Source organism: Armigeres subalbatus, chromosome 2, assembly GCF_024139115.2.
Source record: "Armigeres subalbatus isolate Guangzhou_Male chromosome 2, GZ_Asu_2, whole genome shotgun sequence".
Classification (NCBI taxonomy): domain Eukaryota; kingdom Metazoa; phylum Arthropoda; class Insecta; order Diptera; family Culicidae; genus Armigeres; species Armigeres subalbatus.
In genome coordinates, this window is record NC_085140.1 from 321,664,574 (window position 1) to 321,691,590 (window position 27,017).

At 41.4% G+C, this 27,017-nt stretch overlaps 1 protein-coding gene across 7 annotated transcripts in view; it reads right to left on the reverse strand.

Moving 5' to 3' along the window:
• LOC134212674 (uncharacterized protein DDB_G0283357) overlaps nucleotides 1–27,017 on the reverse strand; it is a 119,873-nt gene that overhangs the window by 17,980 nt on the left and 74,876 nt on the right. For 2 of the 7 annotated variants that reach the window (XM_062690721.1, XM_062690722.1), the window contains exons 3-14: nucleotides 24,851–25,114; nucleotides 24,506–24,592; nucleotides 24,151–24,372; nucleotides 23,554–24,001; nucleotides 11,313–12,455; nucleotides 10,826–11,251; nucleotides 10,446–10,769; nucleotides 2,933–3,148; nucleotides 2,465–2,692; nucleotides 2,215–2,397; nucleotides 1,979–2,149; nucleotides 1,817–1,911 (exon numbers count right to left, since the gene is read on the reverse strand). In XM_062690721.1, the coding sequence (XP_062546705.1) occupies nucleotides 1,817–1,911; nucleotides 1,979–2,149; nucleotides 2,215–2,397; nucleotides 2,465–2,692; nucleotides 2,933–3,148; nucleotides 10,446–10,769; nucleotides 10,826–11,251; nucleotides 11,313–12,455; nucleotides 23,554–24,001; nucleotides 24,151–24,372; nucleotides 24,506–24,592; nucleotides 24,851–25,114 (3,807 nt within the window). The remainder of the gene's footprint in view (nucleotides 1–1,816; nucleotides 1,912–1,978; nucleotides 2,150–2,214; nucleotides 2,398–2,464; nucleotides 2,693–2,932; nucleotides 3,149–10,445; nucleotides 10,770–10,825; nucleotides 11,252–11,312; nucleotides 12,456–23,553; nucleotides 24,002–24,150; nucleotides 24,373–24,505; nucleotides 24,593–24,850; nucleotides 25,115–27,017) is intronic. The other 5 variants (XM_062690727.1, XM_062690726.1, XM_062690724.1 and 2 more) reach the window with 5 other exon arrangements.

Sequence of the window (27,017 nt, forward strand, 5' to 3'; positions counted from 1 at the left end):
GTTCGTCTAACAATGATAAATTGTCGATCGCGAATGATTAACGATAATTATTTTTAATTTATGGTACGTCCACACAGTGCAAAATCAAATACAAAATAGAGCAACGACGGCTACGAGGTACAGCGTACGAGGACAACAACACAATATTGGCCTTTCCAAGGCATAAAATGGTTCATATTTGTGGAATGAATTAAAAAAAATGAAAATATTTTTTTTTCCAATTTTGTCACATACCCTGTTTTATCACCCCAAAATTCACCAGAGGGTGATAAAATCGGGATATTACTGTATAAGGCAAAATGTGATGTTTTGTGTTTTTTAAATATTTGCATTTGCCCGGTATAAGGAAAATCTGTTATTTCGCCTTCTTTAAATGTTCGCATTCGCCCGGTATAAGGCAAAGTGTGTTGTTTTACCTTCTTTATATAGTCGTATTTGCAAATATGTTTTGCTTCCAAATATTTTTTTGTTGAGAAATGAATTTATACAAGTCTGGTGTAAACTCAATGATTATACGCTTTACATACAAATTAGGTAAATTTTGAGGCTTTTCAGAGCTAAAGAACACATTATTGAGCTACTTATAACATTAGTAAAATTAAACATGCGGATTGGTATTGACCGCGAAAAAGTTCACCGCGAAATAGTACTAACCGCGGTATGGTATACCGCCAAATAATATAAACCGCGAAATGTTATACCGCGATATGAGCTGAACGCGAAGTGGTAGACCGCGAACTGGTACACCGCGAAATGGTCAACCGCGGAATGTTTTACCGCGAAATGTCGTACAATCACTGTGATTACTCTTGGTAATGCACCATGTAGATTTGTATACCAACGTGTGCGAATCCTATATCACATAAATGTAATCCATGTATATCGCTTCAATTCAACACATAGGGTAATGATACTTACCGCATTTGTCTCTGGTGAGTAGAATAGACATCGGTGCTACAGACATCAATTCGGCTCTTCGATTGTCCAGATTACTCACAGTAGTGTTCAAGCTCGACTCGACTTTTCAAAAGAGGACTCAACGTTATTTTGACACATTTTCTGTTGAATTCCTCCTTCTTGCATTTTATTTACTCAACAAGTTTGCTTTCTATAGAAACATCTTAAAGTCGTTTGATTAAGATAGCCAAAATAAATTGTGGATGTGTGTGCGAGTGTATGTATGTACAGGTATGTGTGCCCTGTGCAGTAGCATAAACCTTAATTGATGTGTAATGAACAAATAAAGTTGTCCTGTTTTTGTGTTATTGAATTTAGTAGCAATCAATACTGCATTCGAAAACTAAAACGGCGTAACAAACCACGAAAGTAGATGTCTTGACTAATTACCAGAAAGGCCAAAAATCAGTTTTTATAAACTTCTACCAAAACAAAAAATACCAATTTAGGTGAGGAAATAGGTACAAATAGAGACCCAAGACCAGACACTCAAAAGCCAGACTTCTCGGATTGTTGAAAACGAAATGAACGGACAATAACGGGAGTGTTAAACCATTCGATTGATATAATTTATTCCAATATGCTTCCTTCGAATATTTTGCGTGCCTGCATGACATATTTTCTCGAGGTCAATAATAAATTAGCTGTAGAGCATGTGAATATACATGCTGAGAAAAACGAGTACGGCGCCAACGGCAATTCATGACGAGAGCAATCGATAGCTCAACTTGCTAAGATAATCGTTCATATTGCTGTTGTGAGCTTGCTGCTCGGATGGCTGTTGTTGATGATAGAGATGCTCTTGCAGCAGCTGTTGATGGGTTTGGTGCTGATGAAGTAAAATGTCTTCATAGTTTACCTGTGCTTGCGGATTTCCCGGCTGTTGCTGCTGCTGCTGCGGCTGTTGTTGGTTCATCAGACTCGACTGCAAGTTAATGCCGTGGTGCCCGAATCCTGAATTGTGATTTAGGAAAAGTAGACTAAAATCTGATTGCAAATAGTGAAGATGAACAACCATTACCTTGTCCTGGTTGTTGAAGGTTTTGCTGATTCAGCTGAGTCTGCTGCTGTTGCTGCTGCGCCGATAAAAACATATCTCCGGGCTGGTTTGGGCCATTCATGAACGAAAACTGACGAAACGAAACTATGGCAGGATCAAACGAGGTCCAATCGGTGAAGTTATTGCCGTAACCTGGATGTCACAAATAGATTATTCAACTGTCTGCAACTTCAGATAGGGAGTCGGGAGTTACATACCTGCTTTGTTGTGTCCGTTCTGCTGCTGGGATGAAGCCAAATGATTTTGCTCACTCTGCTGGAATCCCAAAAACTGTTGCTGCTGTTGTTGCTGTTGCTGTAGCTGCTGACCCCAGTTGCTCTGCTGCTGTTGCTGTGTGCTGTTGGTTAGGTTCATGAACGGGAGAATCTTACTGCCTGAAACTGAAAGCCGAATGTAGGGTGGATTATTGTTGATGATGCCAAGAAATTAAGGTAAATCCTCATTTACCTTGCGCTCTCGGTACACCAAATCCGAAGGCGTTCATGTGGTTGAATCCCGGAGGCGGCATCCTGGTCCGCTGAACGTTCTCCATCAGCTTGCTGTGATTCGCTGCCGCAGCTGCTGCAGCGGCCGCTGCTGCACTCTGCGAGATCTGCTGCTGGTTCATCTCGTCGTTCATCAACTCCGCCAAACCTTTCTGAGTCTCGAAGAAGGGGTCAAAGCCTAAAATTTTGCCTGCAGTCAGCGCCAATTGCGTTTGAAAGATGTGTTTTGCGCCATGATGAAATAGACGAAAATTAAATAACTTCTGCAAACATGTTTGTGCTAAGCTACGCTATCTAACTCTCTAAATAGCTACTAAGGATGCAGTTTTCATCAACAAGTTATTTAGTTTTAGACTACCCTAAACCAAAATGCGCCATCTATTAAATTTTCCTGTCACTATCGTCAGAAGAAAGGATGAACCAATATTACCTAAATCGTCGTCCACGATTGGCGTTTGCTGCGAATACTGCTGCTGCTGCTGTTGTGTTTGCTGTTGCTGCTGTGAATTGTGAAGCCTAGTGTTTTGTTGCGACTGAGATTGTGCCTGCTGCTGCTGTTGTGGATTAGCCCCGTTCAACAGGATACTGTGAGCATTCAGCTGGCCATTAAGCATTCGCTGCTTCTGTAGTTGAGAACCTAGCAAACCTAAAATTGTAATTTTAATTAGTGTTCTTGTACTCATGTCATAGAAGTACAATCGCATTTGAAGACACTTGTTCGGGTAATTTTTCCATGGTCATTATTTTTGACTGCTGTACGACAAAATTGTGCTGAATAACTATAAATTCATTACTTACAGAAAAAACTTATTATTGAAACAACAATCCTTCGCACTAGAAGTCCTTCATAATACACATTTTGAAATTCAGCTTCTGGAATGAGTTATTGATAAACTACTAAATGATCGAAGCCAGATTACTAAATGATCGATAACATCCTTGAGCTTTCCAATCTACAAATAACACCGTAACAATGCTAATGGGTTGTCCGACATTCCGCGGTGAACCATTTCGCGGTCTGTATCATTTGGCGGTAATCTGTTTCGCGGTTTATACAATTTGGCGATATTCCGTTTCGCTGTATATATTATTTCGTGGTGTTCGAGCTGTATTCTATCACCGTTACTGTTCCTCATCGTAATCGACGAGATTCTGGTATGTGCAATTGACCGTGAACCAAACCGCGGGCTGTTATGGCAGCCTATAACCTTGGAGTACCTAAACGACTTTGAATTGGCTAATGACGTTGCACTCCTCGCTCAACGGCGCTCTGATATGTAGAGTAAGCTCAACGGGATCAGTACTAAAAGGCCGATTCACAAAAGGCCGAAAATGTTCTCATACCACAAAAGGCCGGATGATACAAAAGGCCGAATCTCAAAAGGCCGAATAACACAAAAGGCCGAATCATTACAAAGTTTCGATCTTCCAACCAAGAGAGCTTGGAATACTAAAAAATTAACGTTTACTTTTATTATGCTGCCCCATAAAGAAAAACTTGTACACGTGTTTTGCAACTACTAGGAGCGATGTAATTAATCTTATTCAGTTGAGGTATTTAACGTCAGTTCAACGTCGAAGTTCAATCTTTCAATTGAAAACAGTTGTATGACGGTATTTACAGAGTCAGTTTGAATCCTTATATATTCCATAATAAATCAATCTTCATTACAGTAATGAAAGGATGAACATAACTGAACGCTATACACTAGGGTCTCTTTTAACGCGTTTTTTCTACGCGGGTCGCTTTCTAAGCGACTTTTTTTTACGCGGATTTTGGGATTCACGCGGTTTTTTTACGCGGTTTTAGCTTTTTACGCGATTTTTCGAAAAAGTCTAGAAATCACGTGAAAATTGTAAAAAGTTGATTTTTTATCGATTTTTGCAAAAGTCGTTTTTTACGCGGATTTCGGATTTTACGCGGTTTTCAAAAAAAAAGTCCTTTTCAAGGGAAAACACTTAAAATATTTAATGGAGGTACGATGCTGGGTCATTAGAGCGAAGGCCGTCCCGAAGGTCATGTGGCCGCAGCCGTTAGGCCGAATGAGAAGTGAGAAGGGAGAAGTGAGAAATGAGAAAAAATGTGCAATATGTGAGATGTGAGAAGTGAATAGCAAGAAGGGAGGAGTAAGAAGTAAGAAGCGAGAAGTGTGAAGTGAGAAGCAAGAAGCGAGAAGTGAGGAAGTGAGAAGTTAGAAGTAATAAGTGAAAAGCGAGAAGTGAATAGTGAGAAGTGAGATGTGAGAGGTGACAAGTGAGAATTGAGAAGTGATATTTGAGAAATGAGAAGTAAGAAATAAATTGTGAGATGTGAGAAGTGATAAGTGAGAAATGAGAAATGAGGAGAGTGAAGTGAGAAATAAGAAGCAAGAAATGAAAAGTGACAAGTGAGAGCCGAGAAGTGGATAGTGAAAAGTGAGTAATGAGATAAACATGTGAGATGTGAGAAGGGCAAACTGAGAGCGAGAAGCGGTAAGTAAAAAGAGGAAAGTGAGAAGTGACAGATGAGAGATTAGATACGATAAATGAGATTTAAGATAGAAAAAGCGAGAAACGAGAAGAGAGAAGTAGGAAGTACGTAGTGAAAAATGAGAAGTGTGAAGTAAGTAGTGTAAAGTGAGAAGTGAGGAGTAAGAAGTGAATAGTGAAAAGTAAGAACTGAGAAGTAAGAAGTAAAAAGTGGATGAGAAGTGAGATGTGCGAAGTGAGAAGTGAGAAATAGGAAGGAAGAAATGATAAGTAAAAAAATGGTAGCGAGAAGTGAAATGTGAGATTTGGGAAGTGTGAAGTAATGAATGATATGTGAGTAGTGTGAAGTAATGAATGATATGTGAGTAGTGAGAAGAAAAAGGTGAGCAGTGGAAAGAGACTTTTGAAAAGTGAAAAGTGAGTAGTAAAAAGTGAGAAGTGAGATGTAGGAAATCAGAAGTGAGAAAGGAGAAGTGAGAAAGGAGAAGTGAGAAGTAATATGTAAGATGCAATAAGTGAGAAACAAGAAGGGAGAAGTGGGAAGGCAGAAATGAGAAATTAGAAGTGAGAAGTAAGAAGCAAGAAGTGAGAAGTGGGGAGCGAGAAGTGAGAAGTGAAAAGTGAGGCGCGGGAAGTCAGAAGTGAGGTGCGAGAAGTGAATAGTGTGAAGTGAGAAATGAGATAAATATTTGAGATTTGAAAAATGAGAAGTGAGAAACGAGAAGTGATAAGTGAGAGCCGAGAAATGAGAAGCTATAAGTGAGAAGTGAGATTTAGAAGTGAGAAATTTGATACGAGAAGTGAGGTGTAAGATGTGAGAAGCGAGAAGTGAGAAACGAGAAGTGATAAGTGAGAGCCGAGAAATGGGTTGGAAGCGACAAATGAGAAGTGAGAAACGAGAATTGAGAGCCGAGAAATAGGTTGGAGGCGACAAATGAGAAGTGAGAAATTCAATACGAGAATTAAGATGTGAAAAGTGAGAAGTAAGAAGCCAGAATTGAATGGAGAGAACTGGGTTGTGAGAAGTTAGAAGTAAGAAGCCAGAATTGAACGGAGAGAACTGGGTTGTGAGAAGGGAGAAGTAAGGAGCGGGAAATGAAAAGTAGTAAAATGTGAGAAGGGAAGGCAAGAAGGGTGAAGTTAGAAGATAGAAGTGGGGAGTGGGAAGTAAGAAGTGAGAAGTGAGAATTGAGGAGCGAGAAGTGCAAAGTGATAGGTGAGAAGTGAATAGTGAGAAGTGAGAATTGAGAAACAACAAGTGAGAAGTAAGGTAAGGTGCCACAACTGAGGCCTTCTCCTTCCTTGGAACATCGACTATGGCAGAAGAGGCGATTGATTTCGCCCTGACGGCGTGGCACCGTGGCAACGAGGAAAATATTGCGCCTAACCAAAAACGGCTCAGGCAGCAAACCGGCGAAGGTGCTCAGAGCAAAGCCAAGCAGTAGGCGACAGTAGGCCAAATGTCGTCTTGACGGAGCAGATCGTGATGTAGTGATGCCCGAAGGGCGCTGACCCGAAAAGGCGACTTCTCGGCCCAAAAAAGCGAAAGGCATCAACTAAACGCAAGTCGCCGGGCCGCAAGAGGGTACCTGCCGGCCAGTGTCATCGGCACAAGAGACCGGAAATCCCTGGCAGCAGGTCAGTAGCTCAGAGCGGAAGTCGAGCGCATCTCGACCCGTAAAGAAAGTTAAGGACAGAGTAGAGGCAATGCTGCTCAAAACCGATTGGCATAAGAAGGCCGACGTCGATGCAGGCGACCGAAAAGCTTTCGGCGCTGGAACAGGACGCACGAAGCGCAAGACGCACCAAGACTGGTGAAATGATCTTGGTGCTGAAACGTGGAGCTAGCGGGACGACTGGCCCAAAAGAGATCTTGGGTGGCAGCACCGAGGTCAGGTGGTTGGGGACGGAAGTGACCTTCCAGTGCAAGCAACTGGACGAGGTCATGAACGCGGACGACGTCGTCTCTGCCGTCAGAGAGCAGTGCGGTACAAAGGTCGTCTATTTGGCACGCAGCTAGCCTACCCTAGTTAATGGAGCGAGGGATGTTGAAATCGGCTGGTCAGTAAGCCCAATAAGCAAACTGGACTGGTACTATTGGTGCTTAGAGTCGGGACATAAGTCCTACGACTTTAAGGGTCCAGACCGTAGCAACCTGCGTCGTCATTGTGGTTGGGATGGGCACAAGGCGCAGGAATGCGATAAGTTGTACAAAATGTACAAAAATGTCCATCTGCGCCAGCAAAAAGCTAGCATGTAATCACGTTATGGGTGGACCTCCGTGTCCCATTGGAGATTAAAACAAGAAGAAGCCACGCAAGCAACACAGTTGAATCTAACCACTGTGCATCTGTCCAGCCGCTGCTGTTGCAGTCGGTCTCGGCTCTCCTGTCCGACCCGTACAACGTCCCTGGCTTGGGTCGTTATTTACGTGACTATTTTCACTCGGAATTTATTCCATGTACCACAAGAAGCAAGCAATTTATTTAAAACAGGTCGACTGACCTTTGTTTATGCGTATAGATCGAAAGGCCTTGCTGCAGGAATTTCTTGGAGAGACAAGAAACTCTTCTTCTTATTGGCATTACATCCTCACACTGGGACAGAGCCGCCTCGCAGCTTAGTGTTCATTAAGCACTTCCACAGTTATTACCTGCGAGGTTTCTAAGCCAAGTTACCATTTTTGCATTCGTATATCATGAGGCTTTACTTTTATGCCCTGGGAAGTTAAGACAATTTCCAATCCGAAAATTGCCTAGACCGGCACTGGGAATCGAACCCAGCCATCCTCAGCGTGGTCTTGCTTTGTAGCCGCGCGTCTTACCGCACGGCTAAGGAGGGCCCCATAAGGAACATGTACCGGGCAAACCATTGGAGAATGTTGAAAGCTTCCAATATCTTTAAAGCCAAATGGCGTCAGACGGCGGTACAAAGATCGACATAGGCGCACGGATCTAGAAAGCAAGGGCTGCCTGTGCGAGTTTCAGAAATATCTGGAAAAACAGGCAGATAAGCACCAAAATACGAATTTTCAACTCTAACGTGAAATCTGTGCTGTTATACGCTAGCGAAACATGGTGTGTATCAGTGGAGAACACTCGACGGCTGCAGGTGTTCATCAACAGATGCATGCGGTATATAATTCGGGCCTGGGGGCCTCACAACTGGATCTCAAACAACGAGCTCCATCATCGTTGTCACCAGAGGCCGATAGCAACAGAAATTCGGGATCGGAAGTGGGGCTGGGTCGGCCACACTCTACGTAGCGGCGGAAACGAAATCTGTAAACAAGCATTAGACTGGAACCCAGCGGGACATTGCAGCAGAGACAGACCCAGAGGCTCATGACGGCGAAACCTCAATATAGAAATAAAAGAAGTCGACCGAAATCTAACCTGGAAACGGGTTGAAGCGATAGCTGGACAATGCTCAGGATGGAGATCTTTCAAGTCGGCCTTTTGCACCACCGGAGGTGTACCATAAGTAAGAAAGTAAAGTCTCGACTTTCAACCGTTCACATTGTGGGTTGATTTGCGGCAAAACAGCAACGGCAGTTTAGTTTTAGAAGTACTACAGTTTCGTTCTGCCGGATTGCCGTTCACATTGTGTTCGGAGACTTAATGTGTTCAATACTAAATAACCAATTGGAAATCGAGTGCGGTTAAACCGTAAAACCCACCAGTTGGGTGGAGACGCGTGGTACCTTTCGTGATCGCAGTGAACAGTCTCACTAATGTTGAGTATCGTGTGCGGTAGTGTCGAACAGCAAAAGCGATCTTTTTTCACCGGCGCGGTAAGTGTAAGGGAAGCGATTGGCCCAGGATCGAGTCCAGTAGAGAAGGATACTCCATTCGGCGTAGGTTCATCGAAGAGCTGTTGTAGCCCATCGAGTATCAAGTAAGTATACAAGTTTGATAAATTTGTTGTCATGGCTTGTTATGATTCGGGACAGTTTTTTTCTTTTATCGTTGTTCGTTATCTATTCATAGCGATTTCTGCAAACCATGGCCTTGATAGAGCTTGTCAATATTGTTTGATTGAACTGCCGTCACCTGAGTTCACCGTGGTCCAGGATTCACCTGGATTATGCATGGCCAGTTAACGGAATATGATAAATAAGGCCGGAACAAATTTTATCATTTTCTTCTGTCTTCGCCCCCCCTCAAAATTTCGTAATCAAACTTAATTATTTGAGGGGGTATTTAAAATTTTTACTGAAAAAAAAGTTACAGACTTCTATGGATTTTTTTTAAAGAAAACTGATGAGTTTTATCAATTTTATCAATGTAATGATTATTTTTTTATTAGCTACCCCCTTTGTTTTTGAAAGATCAGTAGGACAAAAGAAGAAATTAATCGAGTCAAATACGACACACTGAAGACGACCTTACTGTTGAGGTCAAAACACGTATCTGTCAAGATACAATCAAGGGGCCTTATTACGTAAGCATTTTTTCTGGGTTTTTCGACCCCCCTCCCCCCATGTAAGATTTTTCCCATACAAAAGATTTTTTATTTATATGGCGCGTAAGATATTGACAGACCCCCCCCCCCCCCCTAAGTGCTTACGTAATATGTGTACGGCCCCCAAGTGGTAGAATTAAATGGGATGGTACAAACTCGATGACAAGTGAAGATATTCCACTAAAAAGCTCAAAATAATTTCCTTAAGAAATTAATGTTTGTTCCGGCCTAACATACGCGCTAATCAAATGGATTGTTTAGCTCGTATTGGGTTAGTCCGTTAGTTGATACAATCGTCACCGACAATGGAACTCAATTTACTGCGCAGAAGTTCAAGTCATTTTTGGTGGCCAATGATATTAAACATTGTTAGACAGCTCCGGGGCACCCAGCCACGAATGACGCACAGGAAATTTTGTGAGAATATTTACAGGGTCATTGAGAAAGGCTTCGACAGAAAGTAGCAAAAGAAATCATCATGAAATTTTGAGTAACTTCTTGATTGGTTATCGTAGGGCGCAACATTTTTCTTCAAGAACTACTCCATCTTTCGCTATGCTAGGTCGGTAACTCGTAACTAACTTTGATAGGTACTAGCCAGGTGAACGATGTAAAAGTTAACATTGCCAAAACTGTGTGCCATTTTGTTACACTCCATACAGACAAAAATAATTTGTATGGAAAAAATCTTACAATAAGGAGAGTAGGTAGGTGTTGAAGAACCCAGAAAAATTCCTTACGTGATAATTGCATCGTTGCTTAGTTCAAGGTGCTAAAAAGACGAATCACCGTCTTCGACGGTTGCATAAAACCTTATAAGTTGTGGTAAGGACCACTTACGTTATGGAGAGAAAATCCAAAAAATTTATGGGTAGAAACTAAATCAAAAATTTGTTCTTTATTTCCTGAAAGTTTAAAGGAAAGAAAGATCACATGAACATGTTAGAATATTTTCCGTAACAAGTGTCGTAATTGGTACGTTTTGATTTCATCAGAGAATATCGACTTACCATTCGAATGTTGATCTAGGAAGTGGGAATTTAACCGGCTGTTCTCGAGCAAGCTGGCAATGTTCATCGGATCCGCTGCCGACAGCGACGAGTGTCCATTGTGTAAAAAGGGTGGATTCTGCTGCTGCTGTGCCGCTTGCTGTTGTTGGTTTTTGTGGAAGTCGAAAAACTTCGACATGTTGCCCGCGTAGATGTGACTAAGGTCGGTGTGCTGCTGCTGTTGTTGCTGTTGCTGTAACCGCTGGTGAGTCTGCTGCTGGTGTTGCTGACTCAATAACCTATTGTTCAGTTCGTTCGTGTTGTGAAAGTAATCCGAATAATCACCTGTGGATCGAAGCATATGGATTATGTCAAAACTTGCGTTCAAATGTGAAACTCACCATTAAAGCCATTAAATTGCGTCACATTCAGTCCACTGTTGATAAGGTTACGCTTCTGCAGCTCCTGCATGCGTAGGAGATCCTCGTGATGTTCAACGTCCAGTTTGTTGCGCATCACATACTTGCTAAAAGCGGCCTCCCAATCGTCGGTGTTGCCGGCGCCAAGTCCCGTGAGGCCATCGGCACCACTGTTTCCAACACCGAGCCCGTTAAGCTGCTGCTGCAGGTGCAGATTGCTCAGCAGATGATGCGGCTGTTGTTGTTGCTGCTGCTGTTGGTGCTGGTGCTGTTGCTGAATGTTACCCAAGTTTTTGAGGATCTCCTTTGTGTGCTGCTCATTGGTATCATTGGTACCGCTGAGGAGATCCGGCAGCTGAGAGGAAGTGAGACCGGAGGATTGGGTATTTTCCAGATTACCATTCACAACTGCAATGAACAATATCCTTCGTAATCTTCTTGTTGTCATACATACAGCGAAAAAACTTACCACCTTCTAATTTGTTGTAACTGTACGGATCGAACGTGCTATGAGAGAAGAAACTGCTGTTGTCATCGAAAATGCCCAATTTGGAGAATCTTGATGAGGCATTGTCAATTAGACTGTTGATCTTGTTGAGACCATTAGACGGCTGCTGTTGTTTGTTGGCCGTCGATGTCGTAACAGTCGTGGTGGTCAGATTGACTCCATCGTTGCCACTGCCAAACAGCGACGACGATGACGATATCACGGGTTCAGTACTGTTGCCACTCTTTTCGTCGGAACTAGACGCAATTCCAGAAGAAGATAACGAAGAGGAGGAGGAGGAGGTGTTGTAATTGTTACTACTGCTAGTAATACCATGTGTGATGGCCGCGCTGCTCGGAGCTGTCGTGATGGCGCTTTCCTCTGGGGACGAATTACTGACTGAGCTGGCTGCTGCTATCGTAGTGCTGCCAGTTGTTATCACATTGTTTACCGCCGTCAGTGGGTCGGGGAATGCACTGGGTGAGCTCTTACCGCTAGGCGTTTCGCTCAATGTACTTCCGCTGTCACCGCAGGCGTGAGAAGAACCGCTGCTGCTCAACGAAGGCGTATCCGTTTTGCCATCGTTGTCCGACGACAATGCGTCGTTGTCCAGATCTTCGAATTCTAGCTCGTCGTCGTCGTCATCCAGATCGTCCACCAAGTGCTGAACGGCGGCCAGTTTTCCACCATTGGTGGTTGTACCATTTGTGCTAACACACCCGTTGACGACGATTGGTTTAATATTTTTGCTATTGTTCTGCACCTCTTTGTTCGCTTCGTCCCCATTTGCTAAACCGGCCACGATGGCAGCGGCGGACGCCGCCTTGCCATTGCTGCTACCGATGACCGTTGTACTGGAGGTACTCGTAGTGCTGGACGAATTGCTAACCGTCCTGCTGCTGGCAACACTGTTGGCACTGCTAGTCACCGGAATTGTACTATCTTTGCTTCTACTACGATTGGAATTCTGTTTACTGTGACTATCTTTGCTACTGTTAGTGTGCTCCTTGTTGTGATGCTCGCGATCTGCGTCCCGACCGTTCCGGTGCTTCCGGCCGCCTTTCGATCGGGACTTTTCATGCTTCCGATCGCTACGAGTTCCGTTCTCCTTGTTGCTGCCGCCAACTGTAAGTTGATTAAGAGATAATTGGACTTGTCTAATTAGTAAACGTGGAGTTTAATTGTGGAAAACTGCGGTTATTGCGCTTCATTGTCTTATTATTCCTCTCACAGTAAGGTGACACTTGAGCCAATTTATACCACGATACTTTAGTAATATATGACTAAAACAGCAGGACAACTGGTAGTTTAGGGATTTTGTTAATCATTTTCATATCTTGCAGCCAATCAATTTGGTGAATCATGAACTTGATGATTTGTGGATTTCTTTTTGTTAGAGAACACGAAAACAAACACTCACACCGACACCATGGATAATTGATGGGCATCTAACTACGAACGATCACACTAAGATATTTTCCACATCTTCTGATCTACTTCTACTAGCATTGTATTTTCCTTTTCGTTTAAACTATCATGTATGTTCCAGATTTCGTTCATATCTAAACCTATTTTACATTTGAGTTAGCTAACATTACTTTCTTTGGTTGAATTCGCAAATAAAAGAATATAGGTATAAATCTGCAATTGACCACATTCATTAGATGAAAATGACACAAAGGACAAATCAAAACCGACGGTCAATTGAACGACCAGAAACAGCTTTTATGGAATCACTTTATGGCGTTTATTGGAGGCGGCTTTAACTAAGGGCTAGTCATTCGCAAAATAAAGAAATAATAAATGCAAAAAGTGATACAATTCAATTTCACACAGACATTTTCACTTCCATTCTAACGTTCAGGCATCAGGATGAAAAACAGTTCAAAATAGTCATTTGCAAATATTCCACAGAATATTGTTTATATGTTACTACGCAACTTGGCATATACCTAAAACTTATTATAGATAACTTATCTTGGTTTATGCACTGATATCTCTCCGGGTGCAATGATAACTCGAAGAACTCTTTGCGGGTATTACACTTCAATTGGAACGTTGTTGCCTAACAATCTATGTTTCATAAGCATTTTCAAAGTAGAGCGACACACAATATATTGATTCTTTCTTTTATCCAATAGGGGAAAAGACGACTTTGGCAGGTTTTTTTTTCTATTATTGTCAGGGAGGTTTATGTCGACCGATTTTTATGAAATTTGGCCACAATATACTTTGATATGCAAAGAATGTTTAGGCCAAACAAATTTGAGCTTAATCAGTCATAAAAAAAACCCCTGACAATAATAAAACAAAACCTGCCAGAGCCGTCATTCCTCCTAGTTGGTCTTTGGGTAATGGGGTGTAAAATATAAAAAAATACGAATAAATTTATAAAATTGTAAAACTTAAAGAATTTTCGAGAGAAAGTTCAATATTTTGTTATGTTTTCATTACAATATTGAATTTCCTCCTCAAACAGAAAAATTTGGCCACAAATTTCAAGAGGAACGGGTGTGAAAGAAGAAAATAATATTTGCTACGGCCTTATTATCTACGCGGATTCTAGGCACCGTTACCACTTTTCACTCAACCTCAAGGCTCAGAAGAATGGCTAAGGAACGCCCCAGAATGCACACAAATTTCCTCTTAACTAAGAGTTTGTGGTCTAGGTGGTCCCCCTATTAAAATAAGAAATTGATCTGTTTTTGAATTTTTGGATTGGATTTAAATATAATTTAGATATGAATAGGTTTTGCATCAGCTCTGGACTTGACTTGAATTTTAATAGGACTGAACATCTGAATTTGGACCAGGTTCTGATTGAATTTGGATAGGATTGTGTATGATAAGAACTGAATTTGGATTGGATTTGGACCAAACCAGAAACGCATCGAGCAAAATTGACCAACAAGGGTTAAATAACAATGGCTAAGAAATAGTAGCCGGGCAAGCAGTGGAGAAGGTCGAAAACTTTTAATATATTAGCAGGTAGTTAGCGTCGGACGGTGAAACCAAGATCGACATAGGAGCACGGATCAAGGAGGCTAGTTTTGCGAGTTTACGAAATGTATGGAGATCCAACCAGATTAGTCAGCACACCAAATTTCGAATATTTAACTCAAACGTAAAATCTATCTTGTTATACGCCAGTATGATTTGGTGTGTATCAGCAGAGATTACGCAGAAACTGCAAATATTTATCAACCGATGTCTACAATGCTATCAAAACCCGATATCGACAGAAATTCGAGAGCATAAATGGAGGTGGTTTGGGCACACATCACGAAAGAGCAGAGACGAAATCTGCAAGCAAGCGTTGGACTGGAATCCTGCAGGACCTTGCAGCAGAGGCAGACCCAGTAGACAGGAATCTGACCTGGGCCCAGGTTAAGGCTAAAGTGAGCAGCCACCCAGGATGGAGATCTTTTACGTTGTCCATATGTACCCCTAGGGGTACTCAGGATGCATGAGTGAGTGAGTGATGAGACAGCTTGTTACCGAATGCGTCAACAATAAGACAACCTATCCTATGCGTATAAAACTTAAAGCATTAACATCCCTCAATATTTGTGAGACTCCGCATGCAGTACCCATAAAGGCGGAATACACGGGTAAAATGCCGACTATCAGTGTATTCCGCCTCAATCGTGTAAGCACTAACGCTGCTGCCACCTCTATCACCGAGGCGAAAACAGAGGAGAGAACGAGGAGGAATAAGAAAAGAAAAAGAGCTATGGCGGGGCATTCGGTTAATGAACGCTCGAGAGTACGGTCCTCTTTGCCTAACGTGACCAAAAGAAAAAGTAAACAGTGTTCCGACGAAAAGTATCACCTTCTGTCACCGGTTCCCTTCTCGAAGCTGGACACAGCAAGACTTCACTGACCAAGCGAAAGCGAATTTCAAAGCAGCAGTACCCAGCAAAGGACCTTGGCCGGACAGACCATTTTCAAGTCGAAGTATATCCATCCCCACCCACTTGGAGAACCGCGTACAAACACCAGGAAGTGGGCAGTTCTTACATTCGTACCCACGTGGTCTTTCGGCCCCATCAGTCATCACGGAACGGACCTCTTCATGGTATTCATCCATCACGGTCCCCGCACCAAATCGAGGACGAACACCGAAAACCACCATTTCGAAACGTTAATCTCCAGACTGGCTTCTCGTGAACCCGCCGGAGGTAACGAAACTTTTACCCGTACCGTCGGCGAGATCCGCATCGGACGGACACTTCACGGCGGTAACAAATCCCGGTGTGGGCCTCACGGCGAGCTCAACATCATCGACTACCAGGCGTCAAGCGACCCGGAGATCCAGCTCTACCTACATCTGTCGAAATCGAATCTTATTGGAGCGGTAAGAAACTTGGAACCCAAGTTCTTCCCCCTTCCGCTGGTGAAGTTCCGCATCGGACGGACACATTCTGTCACTAAGGTGGTAACTAGTCTCGGTATGGACCACATGGCAGTCCCAGCATCATCCTCACCAGGCGCCAAGCGACCTGGAGATCCAGCTCTCCTCTCTCTCTGTAGAAATGAACTCTCCCTGGGGCATCAAGCGACGCGTAGTCTCAGCTCTTCGCCGACCGAAGCCGACAACTAGAGATGGTAGGGTTTCTGGTTTTCAGGCCCGAAACTCGATCAAAACAAAATCCGAAAGGTTCGGGTTTGAACAATTAGTACAATGTCGGGTACGGGTTAGTGAAACGAAAAAAAAGGCCGGGTACGGGTTTGAGAAATAAAAAAAAAATATCTTTTGATAAGTTTTGTTCGGGCCCATCTAGGTTCGATTAATTAAATTATTTCGGATTTGGGTCGGGTCCGGGTTAACTAAAGGTAAAAATGTTCGGGTACGGGTTGGTTTGGATTTGATAATATTTTTCATTTCGGTTTCGAGTCGGTTCCGTGTTTGAAGATATTTATAGGTCGGGTTTAGGCCGGGGTCGGTTTTGCAAAATATGAAACCAGACCATCTCGACCGGCAAACAACATGCTCCCCCCCACCTCCACACATCCTCTGTGGTACCAAGCATCCCGAGGAATCAGGCATTCCTCTACCAACGCTGGAATGCACATGATCAACGCCTCAAAACATCCAAGGGATGAGCTCAAATCCGAACTAACCATTAAATCAAAGAATGAGAAAAAATGAAATGAAGTAAAATGTACTTGAATTACTAGCTCTGCATTGCATGGGATTGTTTTCGCTCACTGCGGTTGTCTGCTTCTCCACCTTTGTCTCGGTGTGTCCCCTAAGCAGGTTCAAGCGACCATGAGAACCCCAAACGAGATGAGCTAGTGAAACTGCAAAGACGTGAGGACGTCAAAAGAGCTTGTTTCAAGCTTGACGAATGACGAAGAGAACGGTTAAGAGATGCATAAGCCCGCATAAGTCAGTAAGCGACTGGATAGGGATAACAGAAAATTGAAGGAGATTTCCCATAGTTTGAAGATCTGATGGAGTTTCTTAAGGAGCGGAGCCATGTTCTCCACAAACTGTTGAGCCCACCCTAATGTAATCTATAGCAAACAACAAAGCATAGTCAGCTGCAGGCAGTGATGAAAGCTTAGAAGGTAAATAAAAATATTTGTCCAATATATTCTCAAACATTTTTCCATCTCGTCGTAGTGGTAAGTTATTTGAAGACGCGGCAAACGTCGTTAGGCCAAGCTTAGAGAAAATGTACGGAAAGGACTATTTCGTGGTTCAGAAAGCCGAAGCAGCTTCTCGTACACTAAATCTGGTCCAAAACTGTTGAACAGCACGAGGAATGGTATCCCAGATCTTCAAATGTAAACCTCTTGGATTATTTTATTTACTCATATATGCTTTAGCAAAAAAAAAACAAGCATAAAGGGAACATCCATAAATTACGTAATGCTTAGAGGGGGAGGAGAGTTGCTTGAAGTGTGACGACCCATACAAAATTTTTGCAAAACCAGAGGCGTCGCGTGATCAATTCTTCAACCTGTGCACTATTTTAATATTTCGAGAAAAACACATAAACGGTACCTGAAATGATAAACGAGTTATTTTCCAGCGCATTTCTCAATAAGTTTTGCTTATTTGGTTCTTAGCTACTTCTTATTTTCAGAATTCACTCAAACTAAACTAAGCTTAAAAGTGATAGTTCATAAAATAAAAAATTACTATCACCAGAATCGTTTTCAATGTGACAAATAAGACATACATCTATTCAGAAATTATTGAGCTGGCACTTTCAATTCTAATTTGAGTCACAGATAAACAGACGTCTCACTTAGAACAAAATGCAATCAAAATCATCGTCATGAAAACATTATCGCCCAATGCTAAATACCCTCTGTGTGGTCAAGCGGCAACCAGATGGCGGTAGTGAGCAAACGTCAAACACAAACAAAACCGATGAAAGCGCCATCGGTGGCCGATCGACCACCTACAAAAAATTGAATCTTCCGTTAAAAAGCTGAACGATGGAACATGTGTTGAATGAGACGTCTGTTTCTCTGTGTTTGAGTTATTTCGTAAAATACAATAAACAATGAAGTTCATAGCCTTAACTCTTCTCAATTAATAATTATTCAATTTACAATTTATTTCTTTGATCAATATTCTGGACTGGACAGATGTCGAACAATTTTCCGTCCATCAGCATGGATATTTCCTCATAAAAATTTTCTTAAATTTGTGTGGACCATTGACATTTGATGTACCCCCCTCCCTAACTAAATATATTGGATTTCTCGAAAAAAAAACTTCAGAAATAAATTTCTTTGAAAATGTTGACCCGTTTCATTTTCGGTAATTCTGATTTTCATCAGAAGATGAAATGTCTGCTTACATTTGTTAATATTGTCGGATACTTCAATGTCGAATATAATAAGCGTATTTGTAAACAGGCTTTACTGCAAACGCTTATTGGAGATGAAAATTTCTGTTTAAATTGAGCTAATGTCGCGCTAGTATTATCGGACAGTACATTGTCGCCAGGATTAGTGGATATGTCACCCTACTGTCATCGCCTATCTCTCCAATGGGAAAAAATGGTGGCTAACATCTCTGGGGTTAGCGCGGTGTCTTACTGACAATTCAAAATTAGTAAACAAAACCCAAATTTATCCCCAAGTGGTGATTATGCCTTTCTCGATTCGATATGTTGGATTCGAATTAATGTTGTAAATGCTGTGCTAATTGCCTACATCTTGGCGGTTAAAATATTTGATGCAACTCCATCACGCAGCTTATAAATTACTCAATAAATGAGTAATTTTTAAGCAATTATTATGAGAGTAATGGATTGCGTCATGGCTAAATTGATTAATGACTTAAAGTGTGCATGTAAACAGCGTATTTGTTAAAAGAAAAATAGAAATATTATTCAAATCGAATGAGTTATTAGCAAACAAAACAATAGTGTCCAACTAGGAAAGTTTCTCCGTCGAATGAAACTAGTTGCACTCGAATCAGTCAAGTCCTTCTATATGAAACGTGTTTAACAATAAAAATTCCTGGGGCTACACACACACACACACACACACAGTCAGACATGTGCTCAGTTTTCGAGCTGAGTCGATTGGTATATAACACTATGGGTCTCCGAGCCTTCTATCAAAATTTGGCTTTTGGAGTGAAATTATAGCCTTCTGGTACAACTTTGTTGTACGAGAAAGGCAAAACATTATTTCAGGACTAATTTTCTGTGATGGAGTAATTGTTGTTAAGCGATTTGAATGAATTTATCACTATTATCGTTATGTTCCACGTATTCCGTGCCGTGAAAAATGTGTTTGATTTTCAATTTAATTGTAACAAGACCGTCATTCAACACAACACGGTTAGTACGGCGCAAAACAAATTTGAATATTTGGTAACAATATTGTATCAGAAAATAACGCCCATAGCAAAATAATAACGTGAATTTTATGCTGGAGCCAGAAGCATAGCTGTGTGTCATCCGGCTGGGATATGTAAACTGGCCATCGCATTCAATATCAAATATCAAAAGCGTTTTTGCTTCGCGGTGCTTATTCAACGCGGAACTTTTGTTATGGAACGCTTTGAGGGAGCAGAAATGCGCGCGCTTTACTCTTCTCTTTTGATTTTGTTCCGATTGCGCTCTCTTCACCGAATTGCGCATGCGCTGTTTGAAAGGGTTCTCGATAGGCACCAAACCGTGCACTGCCAGCGAGGAACGCTTTGACTACCTATACATCGTCGATTGCGGTTACAGCAGATGATCCACATATACAAAATAATGCGTGTATGATGCATGACAAAGCGTTTTCGGCTGAAAGTTCCGTGTTGAATCAACATGTGGTGTCGTTGGGTCGGTTCGGTATCGTAAAGAAAAATATAACGCGCCCCCATCGCAGCATTTGGGTGCCTCACTTCACATGTCGCCTTAAAAAATCATGCATATTTTCCGTAGTATCTAATAGACAAATTGGTATGAAACATCTATCAAATGCACATAATTCAAATATATGTTTGGATTACTTAGAAAGACAAGAAATCTATCGAGAGTTCAAATGTTGGGGATAGACGCGACGCCTCTGTGCAAAACAGTTTCAATTTGTATGAGAAGAGAATATATTGGACACGGTGTAATCCTCGAATCCTCATAGTATCTACAAGTGCGCCAACTTCAAGAGAGATTTAATTAGGTTAAATTTATTATTATTGCCTGCAAACAGGCCATCGTACAGCGGATTGTATATCTGAGCTGAATTGGGAGGCTTGTGCTTAACATCACCTCAGCTGTCTGCACTACGAACGCACAGAAAATCTCAAGAAGCAAGCTAATATCAATTCATCTAAGAATCCAGCGAAAACAAAGAAGAGAGAACAATCGTTAGTTGTAGCAGAGCAGCGTGCAGACAGCCGTTGTACACTAACTGTCTCGAAGCTGATATTGCTGTATACGGCAAAAAATAGTGCTTTTTGGTTTTGGTAATGCAACTACAACTTGTAGAGGGTTACTGAACTGCTGTTCAGAATCCTATGTTTACCGAGAGGCGAGTCAAGAAGCTGAGTTGCATGTAGTTGTTGGTTACGAATTTATCGATTGCGACCTTTGCACTGAATGGGTTGAAGACAACGGCAAACAAGATCGTTCAGACGATAGAGACATATCTAGATGACAAATTTTCAGTTGAGCTCTGTCGCCGAACTATCACGGTAAAAAATATACACGTCCATGCGAACTGTTCTGCATTTGAATATGCACTACTTTGGAATCAAATCAATATCAATAGCTGAGCTCGTCGCATTCAAAGACCACCACTTCCATTTGACGTGCACAATATTTTGAATATAAAACAACAAAATAAAAAAATAGAATTGCCGCAGCTCAGATTTGAATAACATACCTTTGATTGAAAGTCCTTCGTCTTACCATGACTCCATCTCATACTTCGAAATACCTCTTGAAATATGCAGAACAGATGATAGAACTGTCATCTATTTTTAGAACAACACCAATATCACTCCACTCTTAAATCAATAGCCTTGAAGCTGTGAATTCAATAGCATAGCACTTCTAAATCTAGTGGAGACATTATTGGTGCTGATCGAAGTGCTAATCATTTCAACATCCAGTGAGTAGCACTTTGATCAATCGTGTTGATGTTATGGAATTGTCTGCATTCAACACACTTGTGAAAGGTGTGACACCACTTTCAAAATCGAAGGAATATCCTTTTCAATAATAGTGATTGTAAAGTTGATCATTCAATAGATGGAACAGTTAAATTGACCGTGTTGATTTTCTACCGTGACTTATTAACTTCGCTAAACTATGAAAATTGGTGGTGACTTCTCGATGTTAGTTGAAACTGTGTTAGGGTGGGTTGTAAGCGGACTACAAGGACTAATCAACCTATTGGTCCGAGTTGGTTTGAAAATGTCAATCGCACTCTCTCCGGTTTCTGGAAACTAGGGGAAGGATATCACATCAGGAAGACAATATCAGCGAAGCGTGTTGTTGAGCAGCCACATAAAGAAGGAAACCCTAAGCTTCGAGAGAATGTTTTCTACCGCATCATGCAGTCTACAAAAAAAAACTTCGACCAAAAAACTTTCATGCCTCGGCGGTGCCAAAAACAGGTATATCATTTAAAGACACAGAGCTTGTAGGACCTAAAACTACGATATGATAACTATTATGCTATGCTTCTGTACACATCAGATTGTCCTAGACGTCTTTAAAATGTACCGTCAGGTACGAGTGCATCCGGACGATAGAAGATACCAGGCAATTGTGTGACTGAATGACAGGAACGACTGCACATACGGCTGCTCAAGTGCACCTTTTGCTGTAACTAGGACCATAGTAAATTAGCAACAGATGGAACAGACAACTTTCTACTGACAGTTTTAGTTGTTAACCCTTCCCTTCTCTTCCCATATTAGCTGTACACCAGCACCATCAAATTTGGCACCTTCCACTTTCGTCGCATTGTTTCAACAACAAAAAGCAAAAGTTTGGCACCAATTCAAATCAAATGTTCCATTTGACTGCTAATATAATTAATTTCATGTCAAAATAGTGCAACTATTGAAATCAATAAAATAAGTATTGATTTACAATAAAAAACAAATTATTCCGTTTTTAATAAGACTGGAATAAATATGATTTTTTACTTTTGTCTTGTTGGTCTTTGCATAACGAAGAAGGTGGTAAATAAAAAATAAATGGATAAATTGATAAAATCATAAAATTCATCAGTTTTCTTAAAAAAAAATCTGGAAAAGCTCAATATTTTATTTATTTTTCCAGTCAAATTTTGAATTGTTAGAATTTTATCGCAAATGATTGCCTCTTATTGAAATCTTAAAAAAAATTGTGATGGTCAGTATTTTAGAACAATTAGTTACTGTGCAGGATATCAGATTTGTAATTCCTACCGACTGGAATTATGCGGTGCACTAGTATAATAGGAACAATTGTTGTTAACAAACAAAGCTGTTAACAACAATTTTTGAAGGTGAAATTCTGTTTTGATTCTGTGATTGACTGTTTTGAAAAAATGTCATCACCAGTCGAATCGAAAAGTGACCCAGCTGACATGACGCTCTCCTACAAGGTCTATTTCTAAAGCTGTTAGTTAGATAAACCTTGGTGGAGGTCCGCACTAGAACAGTGAAACTGATGTCAGGAAGGAAGAAAAAAAACTTCAGAATAATGGGGTAATGTTTTTTCGTCGCAATGTGCAAAAACATGTAGAAGATGGGGTAGCATAATAAAGTGAAAATTAAAACAATAATGGAACTTCCGATTGATGTTTGTACAGCAGAAAAGTAATTCATAAAGCCTTTAACATTCCAAAACATTTTTTGATTTTCATTTATTTTCTTTTACTATCCAATGAAAACTATAATTTTATCTATTTAGGCCAGAACAAATATTATTCTTTTCTTGTCTCCATCCCCCTCTTTTTGATGGCTTTATTTTATTATTTGAGAGGGAATTCAAAATATGATTGAAAAAATAAAAAAATATTGAACTTTTCCTGAAAATTCTTTCAGAAATCTGATGAGTTTTGCGATTTTATCAATTTTTGCACTTATTTCCTATTTCTCACCCCCTTTGTTATCCATCCAGACCACATCCGCTATCCAAAGACCCACATGACATAAGAAGGAATTCATATTTGTTCCGGCCTAACTGGAGTCCTGAGAATTCCAAAATCGTGTCCAACAAGAGTTCCATAATTCTTGTTAGGATTCAAGGAACCCACATCAATAAGTCACAAGATGGCACTCGAAGTTATCGCATTCTTTCTGATTCGTAAATCTACCGATTTACTTCTCTAGAATCAGGAATCTATCCCAATTCAATGATTCAAAATCCTAACATCCCTTTTCTATCATACGCTAAGTAATACACATACACATACAAATGTTAGTGCTGTTGCATCGAACAAACAAGGACATTGTTAGAGAAGCACATTTTAGGGGAAAAACAGTTGATTAGGAAAGCTGCAGCAGGATTGAACACTAGCAAGTTAGTTGGAATGGATGCCATACGTGGGACCAATCGAATAAGATGATGGTGAATTAGCTCATGGAAATGTAGATCATTTTTTGTTGCACGGAATTATCTAATCATCTCTATTTCGTAATCCAAAAAATTGGACCGACTTGGGTTGGAAAAAAACAGCCGAGAACGCGTATTATCTTCTATCAAAACTACTTTTGAAAAAGTGAGAAAAAAGGGACGAAAAACCTAACACGCACACACACCTGTTTTACCGTTAATCTTATTCTCCTTATTGCTACCGCCGCCTCCATTGCCATGAGTGCTACCGTTGATCGGCGTAGTGGATAAGCTTGGCCAAGCTTCTTTGCTTTGTATAGGTCCATTTGTTATGTCGCTAATATGTTTAGAATCACCTGTTTTGCCACTGCCGCCTGTACCGTTCGCAATAATACCATTCGTGGTGGTGCCGGTTCCGGTTCCGTTGCTGCTGCCGGTGCTACTGCTACTCCCGTTGCCATTGCCGACACCACCACTGGTACTGTTGCTGCTGCCGACGACGATGCCGCCGCCCACGCCAGCGGTACCATTCAACGACGGCACCGTAGTACCTCCGGCCGAACTGCCGCCACTGGCCGGCGTCAGACCAAGCTGCGCCTGCATCGTGTCGTGCAGCCGTTTTTCGTACTCCTGGTGCTTCCCTTGGTGCATTTCCTGAAACAAAAATTAGGAACGGTGTATCGTTGGAGCAAATTCTCAATAAATGGAATTGGAATGGAATTATTCCATTCGAAACGATTGCGGATTTTCGTAAAACGGCACTCAAATGATTTACGATGTATCGTCAAGGAATTGATACGTACCTCCTTTGTAAAGCTAGCCTCCTGGTCTCCCAACTCGTGCAAATACATGCAATCCGGCTTCGGACACGTTTGGTTTTTCATAAAGTGACTACAGTACTTAGTGGTGCCTAAACTAGTCTTTATTAGCCGATTATCGAGCATGATGTTATTGACACTCTGGATCGCCTTCAGGGCGTCATTGTTGTTGATGTACGTCACGTACGCCGACGCCGAAGGGCCTTGCTGCAGTGATTAATCCAAACAAAATGGAACGGGTCAGGTACCCAGTAAGTAACACGGCTGGTTTTGTTGTTTACAACAAAGACACAAAAATCAAAATGCTTTAACACCGCTTTAACGGCGGTATCTATCTCACCTGGACTCCCGCATACGTCGTACTAGGATTAATGACAACCTTATGGATCTTTCCGTACTTGCCAAAGTATTCATGCTTTTTAAGAATCTACGATTGGAAGCAATAGAAACAAATCCGTCAGTGCACCTGCTCAAAATGCTATGAAATAAGAAATAAGTATTGAAATAAGTTAAAATGTTTACTAACTAAAACTAACTGAAGATTTTCCGCACGGAAGACAAGCAGAAGTGAATGCATGAGTTAGTATCGAACGCTAAACTCATGCATTCACTCCTGCTAATCCGCAGGCAGAGCACGAAACCATTTCATAGAAACCGAAAAACAACTGGAGGACCAACAACTTACTTCGGGATCTGCCAATCTCGGCGGCAGTCCGACGACGAACACCAGGTTCTTCTGCACTACCCTCACGTTGGCTAAATGTTTCCGGTTTTCGGAGATTTTCGCCTTCCGCTGCTGATCCCTCTGTCGCTTCTCCGCCTTGAATGCTGCAATTTGCTCCTGCGAGAGGGGCGTAAAGTCGGCCGGGTTCTCCGGGTACGCTTTCCGACAGGCGGGACACAGCTCGTTCTCGTCAGTGCGGATCCTGTGCCAGCAGAACCGGCAGATCTGTAAAAAGAAAAGGAAAACAAAACGCATTTTTATTTAATTACTTTTTGTAGATAGGTATGTGAACATAAATTAAAATTTTCAAAAAAGGTTCACACGGACAGTTCACATAATGCACAAACGAGAAGCTTAGAGAAGAAGTTTGTCGGGACAGCTAGTAGTATAACTGTACATTCTTCATCCACATCTGATTAAAAGTTGTTTTTTCATCAGTGATACATATATTAGAATAAGAATTAATAAAGTAGGGAGTAAGACGGCTTTGGCAGGTTTTGTTCTATTATTGGCAGGGGGTTTTTTGTCGACTAAATTTTATGAAATTTGGCCACAATGTTCTTTGATATGCAAAGAATGTTTAGGCAAAATTTAAGCATAGTCAGACATAAAAAAACCCTGCCAATAATAGAACAAAACCTGCCAAAGCCGTCATTCCCCCTAAGTGCTTTATTTCTATCGATATGAGATGAATTTGTTACAAAGGCCTCGGCCTAATAGTCTCTACCTATATAAAGAATTTAAAAAAATACAATAAGATGGAGTTATGTACAATTGCTGTATATAATAGATTGAAATATAGTTTTGAAATTACTAGCTAATCCCTGCGGGCTCTAAACAGGAACCTGGTAAGGTAGTGCAAACGGATTGTTCCAACGGCAACAAGAGGTAATTCGCAACTTGAAACGTGTCAACTTTAAAATAACCCGCACATTCCACTCCATTCAAGTAACACATCGACAATAGTGTTGACAGAGCAGAACGTGAAATTGGCTTCATGATCGGGAAGCAGATGAAGCGAGTTATCCATTGGAAGCCGATAAACAATCATATCTGCGTGATGAGGTAAAATTCTTCAACTATGTACAGCCTGTTCAGCATCTATGCCCCAACAAACAATACACCATGAAGCATGCGTTCTATGAGAGCCGTAAAAACGCCTACGAAGTGTGCTCAACCCACAATGTAAATATGTATTGTCATCGGAGACACAATTGGCACGGAAAGATTTCATTCTACTATCAAGGAAAATGGCATGCGACTTGTGATCTTCGCTACTGTTAGCGGGACGGCAACACCCTTTTCGCAAGTAAGAATATCCACGAATACACCTGACAATACTCGACGACACTAATTGCTCACAGGAAGAGCACGCGCTTATCGATGAATGGTAGGAAGCAGGACCAGGGGGTGCTGCCCCCCCTATTCCCGTCCGCAACGTTAATAACATGACCGCGTTCCAACCAAATGGCTTGATTGTTTGTACATCACTAGATATCGACAGAAACTAACCGTGTACTAAAAACCAAATAATTCGGTTGTAATGCGCTCAAGTAATGAACGTTGCTGACGGAAATAGGGGGTGCTGCCCAAACGGTTCTCTACCCTATATCTCGAAATTTATTGACCTTCAGAGTTCCGAACATTGGCTCGCATCACTACATTATAGGTACATCTCCGTTTTGATCTTTCAATAAATCCTTGGATTTTTGCAACTAGGGAGTGAGTGCTAGTTGTGGACCCCGTGCGTATAATGGACCCCCTGAACAAAATCTCAAATTAAACGCTGGAATCGACAATTTTCTGCAAGCTTCCGTCGGGTGAAGTTGCTTCATGTAACAGGACAACAGTTCCATACATTTGTTATGGACAGGAAAACAGAAATTCAGGTTATTAACTAATTTGTAAACGTTAATATGCTAAAGGGTCCATTACTAGCACACAAGGGGGGTCCATTATAGGCAAAAGGAACATGTGGGAATGAAACATGTAAATTAAATGGAAGGACCATAATACGTATATAAACAAACTCGACGTTGCGTATTATGGACCCGGGGGTGACCATAATAGGCATGCTAGCTACATAATTTAAAAATCCCTTTTTTATTGGTAAAAATGAATGTTTTGG